Source organism: Triturus cristatus, chromosome 9 (assembly GCF_964204655.1).
Source record: "Triturus cristatus chromosome 9, aTriCri1.1, whole genome shotgun sequence".
Classification (NCBI taxonomy): domain Eukaryota; kingdom Metazoa; phylum Chordata; class Amphibia; order Caudata; family Salamandridae; genus Triturus; species Triturus cristatus.
In genome coordinates this window covers 1119134310-1119147336 of record NC_140592.1, presented here as the reverse complement: position 1 = coordinate 1119147336, position 13027 = coordinate 1119134310, and the positions used below count along the sequence as shown (strand labels likewise).

The following is a 13027-nucleotide window of genomic DNA, read 5'->3' as shown; positions in this document are numbered from 1 at the left end:
TAAGTGCTCATTCACCATGGGATTTTTTGTGCAAAATGACCATCATATGAAATAAAGTCAGAACCAAAGTGAAAATATTCTTACTCCATTTTTAGAAATAGCCAGGTTTTCAGAGAGTGTCTGTAGACACTGTAGGTTGTAATGGAAGGTTCTGCGTACATTCTTGAAATGTGTTTGTTCTCTTATGACAATTCAATGGAGTTGAATTATAACTAGACAAGCATGAAGAAAATCTTGTGAATTAAGCAACCATGTGAGAAGCATCACTTTAAATTACTTGGAGTTTTAGGATTAATTGACAGAAAAGTCTTAGCTATAAGATTTTGACATAATCTAAACGAGAGCGTGGTAAGGCTGATACTATCCATCTCCCCTTGCTTTCAATTTAGAAAGGCATTCTTTTTCTCAGCCATCTCAAGTGGAAAACAAGACTGAAGCTGGAGATGAGATTTGGTTTACCATAGACAGTTCACAATCTAACCAGACACCCAAACTTTTGAGATTTAATAAGAGTGGTGAGGGACACGGTTTTCGTAGGCCAGCAGGTTTCAGTCCATTGACTAATTCATCCGTTTACTACCAGGTTCACCATTTTATCATCACTAAGTTTCAAACAACTGTTTCTGATCCAGTTCCATAGGGGCCTAAAACATAGTTGGAATTGCTGACTGGAGGAATGCCTCCGATCTAGCCCAACTAAAAGTTGTGTTTCGATACCATACATATATACACAATGACACCCACTGACTGAAGAAACTTAGCTAGGGCATTGACATATTTATTAAATAAGTAATGGTCTAGTGCTGATCCTTGTGAAAGGCCATACTTTTGAGAACTTCCTGGGGCCTGGTAGAGAGGCAAACAGATTCCTTGATTAGGGTCTGTCAAAAAAGTTAAGGCCGTCAGTAACCTCAGCTGCATTCAGTTTCACACCAAATATGACACGGTGAACAGTATCAAATGCAACTAATAAAGCAATCATTATCAGTAAAATGATAGTACCTTAGTTGGCATCATGACTAAGGTCATCAAGAACTGCCAAAAACATAGTCAGAGAAGAGTTCCAAATTAGGCTTCACAAGAGCTTTAAAGAAGATCCTCATTAGAGATTGGCAAGAAGAGCCTCAGCTCAGAGAATGTTGGTACTTATATGGAGCTTGCACGCAGAATGTGTTCCTCTTTTATCACTACTCTTAATTTGTGAGGTTTCATCTACAAGGTAGTCATTCAGTTGGCTGCACAGATCCTAAGCAGAGATTATCTCCTTATTGGTGCGAGAATCATCTGGTAACTCTTTAATATTATGAAGGCCTGCTTTTTTGGAGGTTGAAGAAAGTTATAACTCTATAGGGTAGAAGTTTGTTTTGTGTCTTTAATTAGGTCTTTAGAGATTTAAGATAAAATCGAGTGAAATAAAATATTTTAGAATTAAATAATAAATCTGTAGTATTTTAATATATTTTATAATTAATTTAGATGTATTTCAATTTTTAACTATTTAAAATAATCTAATGTAACATTATTTCTTATGAGGTTTTATTTTAGGTTCCTACCTCCATTATTTTCTATGGGTGGAGTTGCAGGACCAGTGGCTGGCCATTAGTAGTGCTGCACTTACTACAAATGTGTAAATTACTACAAAAGTGCAGGTTGTGAGTGATGAAAAGTAGTCAACATACAGAAAAGTATAAACTTACTCGAAAATGCAGTTTGTGAATCGTGCCTGTAATATTTTTAAGTATTTGTTAGATATTTTTGTCTGTTTTGAACCGAATATACTTATAATATTTGCCTATCTCAACATGGTATGTCTTTAACCCGTTAGTGTAGTGATAGACAATAACCACTACCAATTGAGAATTAGTGGTGGAGAAAATCTAAACGACTTAATTACTTCATGGTAACATGCTCTGGAAACTGGTTTAATTAAAACAACACCCAAGTGAAGAGAGTTTTGTGGCACACTCTTTGAGGGTGAGCAAAGGTTGCCTTTTTATATGGTTACGGTGCCTTTGCATGAAATGTTGACAGAGCTGTGCAATATACATATATTTAGAATAACACAACTACTCATTCACCTGCTATGATCTTCTGGTGCTTACGTATTAGCACAAGGGGGTGGGGCTTGAACAGTACTTGACAATGGATCTGATCCCAGTCAAAGGTTCTGCTCTCTTGGCTTGTATTGTATGCATTGCCACTGGTTTGTTATGTATGTTTGCTAATTAAAACTGATCTTTCTTGGAATTATCAAATCAATGCATTGTCATGCCTTTGGATAAAAGCTTTCAGGCAATGCCTGCCTTACCTGTCTTTCACAGAGGACGGTATGGAAGCCCATGTTTCTCTTTAAGACACACACAATCATGACAGAAAGGGTTTCCTGTGCTCAGTGCAATATGATGTTCCCTACTTGCAAAATGTTGAAAATTGTACAGCAGTGTTTGCCTTAAACTATTACCATGACACCCAGACCTTACAGTGGTTACAATAGCTGAAGCTTGAAACAACTTGTATTGTGGACTGGCTCTTCCACCTCGCAGCACCAGGATAGATCACAAAAGAGATAATTCACTAAAGGCCGAAGTGTTCTCTGACTTTAAACGAGTTTATCCAAGAATTTGTGAGACTCAAAGCTGGTGGAAAGCCTTAATATGTGTAGTTCATAACGCTATTGTACCAGCTGCCTCGATTTCTACATAGTGAAAACATTCCAGGTGCATACCATGCTATTCAGTTTAACATGAAGCTGCATTGAAGTATTGATAACTATTGGTTCGACTGATCAGGTATATCCTGCTCTCATGATTAAGATTTTAATATCAATGACCGCCATCTTGTTTCACATTCCACACACTCAGGAGTGGGTAACCTGGAAGTGACTTCTCAGTGATGCAAATGAAATCGAAGTTGGATCATTTGTCAGTGGAATTCTGTTCTATTTCAATCTACTTCGCAGTGGGAGATAACCGCATCATGATGGACCCTGCAACGGAATCCTCTCTCCTCGCTGGGTCCTATGAGACATGTTTTGAGGTTGGAAAGGGAGCTAGCCTGGTGAAGTCAGTGGGGGACACATATGAGATTGATAGCGCCTGGTGGCACAGAGATCAGAGAACCTCTCACGAATATTGCAAGTCTGCTCCCTCACATCATTAGAGTTTGTGCGAGAGCGAGAATTCCTTAGCAGGAAGAGATGTTTTCTTAGATGTGTGCCTTGTCCTTGTATTAAGATGAAAGCAGATACACAAAGTATACTCCTTTTCCTTAAGTCATCAACTTACTCCCCTTTCCTGCTGCATGCTTTCATACTGCATGCAGTGCACAGTAATTGTATAAACTTTAGGCCCTTATTACGTGTGGCCTTTAAATTCCAATGGGGCGGTTAACAGTGGTTACATGCCCAGCAAACATGAGTTCTGAAGGTACACCACAAATCGCTTAACTTTCACCCAGAGAAATCTGACCACAAATAGTGAATCAGACCTGGAATTACCATTTCCCCCAGTAATATCTAATTTCTTATAGGAGCCTTAAGTGGTCCCACTCATAATGAGCCGCATTCTCCCCAAACCCGGAGTTACCGGTAACCCTGGTGTTTGCAAGTCTGCGGGGGGGGGGGGTGAATGTGGCCGGTGTACTGGGCCACACATAATGCGGCTCTAAGTGCGTGCAACCTTGCACACTATCATGGAAAGGATTACCTGCCATGTGAGGTGGGTGTCTTTCTTACATAGGAAAGTAAAATGTTTGTCCTGCAAGCAACACTTTATTAAGTGCCAGAGTGCAATAAAATGGAACTATTTAGAGGGTGATGGCGTCCTGGCTAAATGTCCTGGAAGGACATCGAAGCATCTCACCCCCTTCGTTCTTCAACTCTGCTTCAGTCTTCTCTGCCTGCTGTGAGGGGGGGTTAAAGAATGTGACAGGAACTTTGAGCTTTCATGGTGGCGAGGCAAGGACTGTCAGCTCTAAAATATAATGGAAGATACCAACAGGAAGGTTGTTTCAAGGTGTATTTGTGCAGATGAGAATAGAAATACTAAAATTCAGATATTTGGGATAATAGCGTGTCCCAATAGAGATAACATTGTCAATGTGTCCCTTGCCCACTCTAAAGGGTTGTGTTAGCCATTTGACATTAGATTTCCTCCTTTGAGGTTTTAAGTTGGATAGTAAGGAATCTCTAAGGTGAATGTGTTCCTTATCATACGTGGATTTAGCACCGCATGCTGCCAGGGGTATAGCCTCCACTGGTGCAGGACGTGCAGTGGCACCATGGCCAACTGAACCCCGAGTAGTGGCATGTTTTACAATTCTAACGATAGCCAGGGGCCCATCGCCGTTCTTGCACTAGGGCCCATGACACACTAGCTATGCGACTGCATGCTTTGTCATCTTTTAACGTCATATTTTAGCAGCATCAGCTTGTCAATAACTCTCATGATGTAATATAAAGGAGTTTTTACATGATTTTTCTCTATGTTCATGTATGAGGAGTTTTAGCCTGCCCTGTGTCTGTTCAGCTCCTCCATCTCTAGCCAGGGCCCTGGTTTGGTTCCGTGTCATAGGAAAGGTTTGGGAGCAGTGGGTGTTCCATCACACTATCGGGTGCAGGATGTGGCCCTTCTTAAACATGAATTCCAGGAGATTCACGTAATTTATAAACGCAAATACACATTTATAATCCTTAACACCACATATATGTTCCTTGACTATATATAAATGGAATCCTAGTGTGTAAATGTGTAGTTAAAGATGTCAGATCTATGTTTGCCTGTTTATACTTAACCTGGTGCTAAAGATCGAAAGTCGATATCATGCACCAAAAATGTGTGCAGGGTGCTATTTTCTCGCTCGATGTTGTGGCATCGCATAGAGACATCCATTTGGACAGAAGCATCATTTGTAACCATGGTGTCAAAGGATACTGAATGTTAACAATCATCAACATGTTGCATGCAAATGGCCATCCTGTACTACAGGCATTGTGTATCTATAGGAGATACAACGGGTTTGAATGATTTGGGAACATTTTGAAATATTGGAAACAAGAATTGCCTTTTCAACTTTTTGCTGTCAATGAAAAATGCCAATGTATATTTATTTGTGCGTGCAAGCATTAAGGAAATGCATTTTTATTGCATCTGGTGTTTTTGTAGAGTGACACTAGACATCTTGTGGTGGCCTCAGGGCCCTTTGGGTTATGGGTACAAGTGAGAGCGAATGACCAGTTACTGTAAAGTCCGAGTCAAAGGTACCGGTGGGGAACCAATATCGGTAACTTGAAGATTACCAATGTAGCCAACTGGACAACTGGACAACCAGACCAAGCCAGAGCAGTAGACCTGTGAGTTTTATGAAGAAACCTACTAGGCCTTCAACACGTGCTTCCATTTTAAGGAAATCTGAGCACTATACTTGTCCGCCACGCTCGACTGATGGGGTTGTTGCCGGGCATCATCGTAGCTGAATTAAGAGAGGTTTCCAGTGGCTCCGCCCACTTCCTGCGGGCCCGCCCCTTTCCCAGGACTGCAGATTTGGTCCCTGGCCGTCGGGCTGAAGTCGGAAAAATGGTTCCCTCGTAGAGTGGGGTGCGAGCCTGAACATAGACCCTAGGCAGCTGGGCTAGTCCTCACTGTCGGAGCCGGTGGTGCAAGCTTGCACTACGCACTCATCCTCGCCAAACTCCCACGCTGATATCAGGTGCTAATACTATCCAGATGAGGTTGCACTAGCACAAACATGTGACCCACCCACTGCAGTCACTCCACGTATCCCCCGCGTTGCACCTGGTTGCAGAGCGTATGAGCACGTTTCCCAAACCCGCTTTCAGCGCAGTATACATTCGCCTACCCACACCGGTCCCACGCAAAACCCACGTTTAAAAAAGCACGAGTGACGAGACACACGAATTGCCCAACTGTCAATGTTTAAGCAAATAACGCGTTGTTGTGTAGAGTTTCAACCTTGACAGTGAGTGGGAATAAATGGTATGAATGAGTAGCCCTCACACAAGGAGCTTCCTGTTAACAAACCCCTTCGGCCTGGCACTTCAGTCTGCAGGAGAACGTAACCTTGCGCACTACTTTCGCAGCACCAAATCACAGCATACTCACCGACCACACGGGTCCTTTCCGCCTAAACACACACTCAGGGCTGCACCTGGATTCTGCATGTGCAGTTAAAATGCAACCAATTAACGCACAGATTAACACAGTTGCTTTGCAGACGTTGTTTAGCGCAAACTGATCCCATTTGTACAGAAACACACATTATGTAGCTTGTCACATCCGCAAAACAAAATGACAGCTGGCGCCAGGTGTGCTGGCCATTAGTGCGCACAATTGCGCACGTGAAACCTATTCTAGTGGTTTCTGCGCGCGCTGTAACACTAAAGAGACACGGTTGCCTCAGGGGTGGCTGGATTAGCACACTCCGACCTGCCGCGGTTCTTTTTACAGTATTAGCAGACACATGTCTATGTTTCCATGTTGACTCCATGTCATCTGGGCAGGCTGTCGTCGAACATTCAATTGAACATGTGTAGGGAAGCGTCTCACGTTTGCTCCTAGTACTTACAAACTAGGCAGGTACCTGTGTGGAAAAGTACCTTTGTGTGAAAGTGCTTTTAACCCGAAACTCGGCTGCCCGCTGCCATTACCTTTTAGTCAACTCTGAGTACAGCATGTGTGTGAGGGGGCTGCATTATATACATGGCAACCACGCTCTTACGTGAAGCAAGCACAAGATGAGTCGACCCCTTGTATCAACCACATATTTTCACACATCAGACAGTCGACGTAAACCCGTGGGGGGGGGGGGGGGGGGCTGTGGGGCGCGTAAAAGCATAATGACTAATTCCTTCTCTCTGGCTGAGAGCTCGAGCCTCCGAGAATACCATCTTCAAGTGCCTCTCGCCCACAGACTGTGATGCAATGGCAGCCACAGCCGGGATGCGGGTCTTCTCAGAGGAATCTGTCATGAATATTAAGGTGTAGTTTTAATGAGATGGGACGTGGGTGATGGAATTATCTATGCGTAAAGGGACTCACCGTACACCCCTTGACCAGCGACACCTTCCAGGAGCACCGTCAGCAGCCCCAAGACACAGTACACTAAATCCATCTTCACGTTGGCATGGACATATCCCAGGGACGCGGCGGTGGCTTCCAGGAGCTGCGGGCTGACCCAGTGCGGCCGGGTCCCGGGTACCATCCCAGCGCGCCGGCCAACCACGGGCAACGCCGTCCTCAGAGGGCACAGGTGAGGGACTCTGGGGTCGTTGTATGTAGGTATATAGAGAAAAAGTGACAACAGCAAATCGCCGCTGTTCCCCCACGAAATACAATTCATGCAATTTATTTAGTGGCGAGAAAGCAAACGGAGATTCGAATAAAGGCGAGAAATAGTGGCCTTGCGTCTGGAAGAGGAAAATTCTGCATGTGCCAAAACAATCACGGCCAGGAGCGTGCGGCAGCCAAGGAGAGGGCGAGTAGGCTGCGGAGTAAGGTGTCCATTCGATGAGAGGTCATGCCTGGGCGTCGCCTTTAAAAAGTAAGAGCCGCTGCTCCCTGGAGGGCAATTACCGAGCTGGCCTGACTGCGGTCCGAGACCCCCACCGGTTTCCCTTCACCCATTCCATCAGTTGCCATTATGAGCAGGCGAGCCCTGATGCAGGCGGGAGGAGGTCGAAGGGGCTGAGCCGTGAGAGCGCAGGAGATGCCTCTGCTCGCCCCCCAGCATCCTCGCCAGCGGCGGCGTGAGGCTGCACCTGTCCGGGTCCCAGCAGAGTCCACCCTGCAGGGTCAGGCGCGGCCGGGCTCCCGCTCTGCACTGCACTGGCACGAGAGCGTTGCACAGGTGGGCACGTGCGGCGCAGGTCACCTCATCGCGCTGGCCGAGGACCTAGTTCCATCCTTCGGTTTCCAGAGCAGCGCTGGAGCCCAGGGAAGCGGCCGGCGCAGCCAGAAGAAGGCAGGAGCCAGAGCGCTGACTGACAGGCTGTGGTGGCAGGGGGGCGGAGCGGCGGAGGAGGACCGAGCAGCGGGGGAAGGGCGGAGCAGCGGACCTGGCTGGGCGCTGGGGCCGAGCACCGTGCGGGAGCCCAGGGCGCGCAGCCGGGGAGCACGGGCAGCTGGAACAAGCCTCCGGGGAGAGCGGGAGGATGGGAGTGCTGCGCCGGCGGAGGGCTGTGTGTGGTCACGTTGTTTCCTACGTGCCCCCGCCGCTGCTGATGCTGCTGAGAGCATGAGTTTGGAGCCGCTGCAGCCGGGCGACGTCAAAGCTTGCGTGCAGCCTCCCTACCTTCTCCCCCGCCTCAGCCTCCTTCCCTCGCTCCCCCGCTCCCTCCAATGAGCAGCAGCTCATCAGTATGTGGATCACAGAAGAGCAGCACCAGAGAGGAGGAGAGAGGACACGGAGATGCTGCCAGAGAGCACGAGAGGGGAGGACACCAGAGGGGCTGCCACAGAGAGGGGACAATAGGAGGAGAGTCGGGGCAGAGGCGGCCGGGGAGGATGCCAGGAAGAGAGAAGAGGGCATAGAAATTCTGCCGCAGGGACGCTCCAGGCAGAGCTGGGTGATGATGGAAGCTCCCACAGTTCTGCAGTGTTACGAACTGACCAGGAGCTTTAGTTCACGGCTAGCTTAAGGACAGTAAGGTCCCTGAAATAGAAAAGAAGGAACAAGGTTCTAGTGGAGGTACACCAGGATGTTTCTTGGCTTAAGGGGCGCACCCAGGAGCAGCACACTTTAAGTGTCTCCTACGGAGTTGTAACATGTGCGTAAACTTTACGCAAAGGTGGCTTTGCGCAAATGAACCGCCTTTGAGCTGCCGTAAAGTGTGTTTGCTGTATAACGGAGCTCCGTTTAAAAATGTCAGCCCTTTAAGAGAGCCTGTCTTTTCACTGCCCATCAGCAGCAGGTCAATGCGGTCGTAACATCCGATACAAGAGAACATTAGCAGGGGTACTCACAAAGTAATGTTACGGGGTAATTGATCCGGGGTAGATCATTTCTGCTATTAGATCTATTGTAATGCACACATATCCCGACCCTCCGAGTGCTTCTAAACTCCCATAGGGGGGCGTGCACCCATCTCGCATTACACATTTGTCTTGTGCTGTTGTACTCCAGCTATGAGCTATCCACAGAGCTTCAACAAACATCCCATAACTGAGACCACCAAAGAGGTTTCATAAAGCACCTCCGTACACACTAATAGCCAGCCACTGGAATATCCCGGGGCTCGCACAATTAACCTCTGTACTGGCCGACCAGTCACCACCCAACATTGATTCCAGGACTGAACCATCCAAAGAGCTCTCAAAATATACCTATGTTGGTACCTGCGCCCACCGCGCTCTTTCCGTACCGAGACATCCACTGAGCTCCCTCAATGCACGTCAGCCTCGCCTACAATGTACAGACGTGTGCCGTACCCAAGCGGCTCCATTCGCAAGAACGTAAGGACTGGAACATGCTAATAGATACATATGTAAGCATCGATGCTTGTTTCTGTTCCAGGGAGGACCTGGCCTGGCAGTTCGGGCTGGACTGCTCCCACAAGGAACAGGGTCAAGACTGATTTGCATATGACTGGGTTCAAACTGGGGTGGCGTGGTGAGCAAAATAACGATGGATGAAATCAAGATCCTTGTGACTGGGAGTAAATGTTTGCATTGTTCAGCATTCCACCCATCATGTGTTTCTTTAGCATAAGCAACATTTACTTGTATTTCTTATGCTCGTCTGAACCTTCTCTCAAAACCTGGATTTGAGTTTTGTTTTAAGAACAGTATCAGGATGCCAGGGTAGGCATTAAAAAACTGGACTGTGCCGAGAAATCAGGGACATCTGGTCACCTTACTGGTCAGCCTACCCTAGAAGTCACTGAAATTAGCTGAATTAAGGGAAGGCAACCCATATATGAATATGGAAACAGACAGGCTTTGATAGATTTACAAAAGTGAAAAAATCAAGACCAGCACCTCTGCCTAAAGTGAGTGTGTTCCACAGGTTTATAGAATGGATGCTGAAAGGTGGAAGCACAGATGTTACTCACAACAGATACATAAATACTTGGGAATTACTGGCTACATTTCTTCATAATGAAGGGGAATCTTAATTATAACGTCATTGATTCACAAATATTTGACTATGAATGTGATTTACTCTAGTAGTACTCCTAGATTATTGTTGAGTTCCAGAGTAAACTGGGAGAAGGGCAGCATTACTCTTGCCACACAGCTGAATTCCAGGTGTAAGTCTGCAGCAGTACAAGAGTAAGTGACACCAACAGACATTAGGACCCTAATATCCATGCAGTAAATATGTTTTTTCAAATGTCGAAGCACTTGTAAATCTCTTCATAGAATGGAGCATAAATAAGTCACAAAGCCCTAGCAAAATCTGAAAGTCCCTTTTTGTTGTCTGAAAATAGGCTAAAGTGAGTGGGTAAATAGTGTCTTGGCATGCAACAGATTTCAAAGTATAGCCCGCAGATCTCACATTCAATTCCCAATAAGACAGCTAAGGCTGTTCATTGTCTACTACAGAAATCTGGCAGTGGCCTGTTATTCATAGGTTCCAACTGAATTGATAAAGTATTTTAAAGTACTGCAAAATCCCCTTGAAGCTCACACTGCACTGCTACATACAGAGCGGCCACTAAAACAAACTTTTATTCCATAAAGTAATTTATGCTTTGACTATAACAGCTGGGCGACTTTCTGCATGACAGTGGAATGCAGTGCATTTAGTACCAAGTGTGTTGTATTTCCCAATAATTTGAGCAGCATTCAGTTAGCATTTCCATCTGTTTTTAAAGGTTTTATGTTTAAGCAGAATGCATCATGTATGCTTCGTCTGGGGACACGTGATTTATAGGCTGAAGTGAATTGTTTTATGTCTGTAAAATCTTGTAAAATTCCAAATTTGGGGTTATACAAATTTTGTGAAGTTTGGGGAGATTTTGCGGGTGGGAAAATTCTCATTATTTTTGCCTGCAGGAGACAGATTCAAGTAAAAAAAATCTCTTGCAGGTGACATTTTCTTCTCTAACCAGTCTCCTGCTGGAATCTCACATAACCATTAAAACAGGAGGTATGCTTTTGCATTCACTTCTCACAAAAAAAGATAGAGGCGAGTGAATTTTGTGAACTTTCACATAGTTATAAAATTGACAGAATTCAAGGACTCAAACTGCATAGCTCTTGCAAAGTAGTGTTCCCGCCAATCGTCACATGGCAAAAGTGTTTCCTGCGAGGTTGCAGAAATGCGAGCTGGCGAACAAGAGCAAGACATGCCTTACAATTTTCTAGTGTGGGTTTTCGTGGGAGGTTGCGGTCAGAGGGCTGCTTCTCAATTTGCTTCCTATATACTCACAAATTATGCTGACTTCATACATATCCTCTCAAAATGCAATAACAAGTCATGCAATAATATGAGTCAATGATACATTTCCACGTAAATACCACACCACCTTCATATTTGAACTTGTGTCCTTTCCTCTCGTTCTTAATCCTATTGAAGCATTGATGAAACATTGTCCTTTAACCTCTCCTTCCTGAGTGTGTGTTTGTTCTTCTGTTCTCAGGTTTTCTTATCTTTCTTTCTGTACTATTGACTAAAACTACCTTTGACCACATATTTTCTGAACAATGTCTCTGCTAATAGTGGTGTTGGAGTACATGCTTGTGCTCTGTGATCCTAAATTCATCAAGCCTTTTTTATGCTAGGCATGTTTTCCTATTTAACTAAACTCGCTGATCTTCTATTTTGGTCTACTCTGAACCCTCACCTCTACTTTTTGTCCTGTGTAACCTGGGTCTGTATTTTTTATTTTATTAAATAAAGTTTTATAGTGCTTTCTATTGACAACAGTGGTGTTTTTTTGTCTGTCTGATGTTTCCTCGCAGTCTATATTTTCTTTAACATTCCCCCCTCTAGTCAGTATTTCAACAGCTTCTTTTAACTCCTGGTCCTTACTAAATGTCAGCTGATATGTGTTCTTCATGGCATCTCTTACCCGTGCTGGTGATTTCGCTATGAACCTCCACCCACCTTAGTGCTAACTCTTGTACAGCATTCTATTATTAATTGAAAAGCACAATACATCAAAAACAAGACCACAATAAGGGGCAACATGGCCTTACACAGTGCCGACATCCTGAATGGTAGCCAATCAAACTAACCTTTAAAGCATTCATCTGGGGCACCTTCTTCGCTCACCATTGTCCATTGTAGATCATGCAGTTTGTATCGGCTTGGTGAAAGTTCTATTGTCCTCATCATTTACACAAGTGCCCTCCTACATGGCCTTTTACTAAGGGCTAGCACATATCAGTGTTACATGATCCTTATTTTCATTGTTCACAACTATTCCTTAATGACATCGAACCCTTTTCTGGAAGCAATGATCATCAATAGTTCCCATTTAATTTGGAGCCATCCAGCTGTCTTTGCCTCGACGAATGACAACACTTTTCCAAAGAACAGTTGAGCATTGTTGAATGGTCTGAACTCTTGGGGTACTTCCTTCCAAGAGGTGGACTCATAGCACTCTGCAGATGGTTTCCATCAGTGACGATGAAGAAGAGTGAACCTAGGGCTCATGGGATGGTCGTGCAGTATGCTGATAATCACCTCTGGGATTACTGGAGTGGGTGTTTGCCAGGTAACCAGACAGCAGAGCCCTGTCCAGTTTGGAGGTAGTTGGATGTGTTGTAGCTCTCTGTATTTTCCAAAAGAAATTCATGAGACTGAAGGTGCCCAGGGATGATGCATCGATGATGCGTCCACTCCGCAGCTTTGAAGCAGGCTCTTCGACTGAGTTAGGGCAATGCATCACAGACGTCAGTGATGTGGGGCTCAAGACCCATAGAGCAGCAGTTCTTCAGAGATGCTGCGACAAAAAGCTGGGGCCTTCATTGTAAGTCGCGGTCATTGTATTCCGCGGGAACCCCTCTCCGGTGCAGGCAGCATTAATGTGTCAAGTTTTGACAATGCTGCGACAACCCCGAAT

At 45.2% G+C, this 13027-nt stretch overlaps 1 protein-coding gene across 5 annotated transcripts in view; it reads right to left on the bottom strand.

The window, feature by feature from the left end:
• The window catches only part of MDGA2 (MAM domain containing glycosylphosphatidylinositol anchor 2), a 1462473-nt gene extending 1454161 nt beyond the window's left edge, over positions 1–8312 (bottom strand). For all 5 annotated transcript variants that reach the window (XM_085627023.1, XM_085627026.1, XM_085627025.1 and 2 more), the window contains exon 1: positions 7056–8312. In XM_085627023.1, coding sequence (XP_085483149.1) covers positions 7056–7356 — 301 coding nt within the window. In that variant the 5' untranslated portion in view covers positions 7357–8312. The remainder of the gene's footprint in view (positions 1–7055) is intronic.
• Between the last annotated feature and the right edge of the window lie 4715 nt (positions 8313–13027).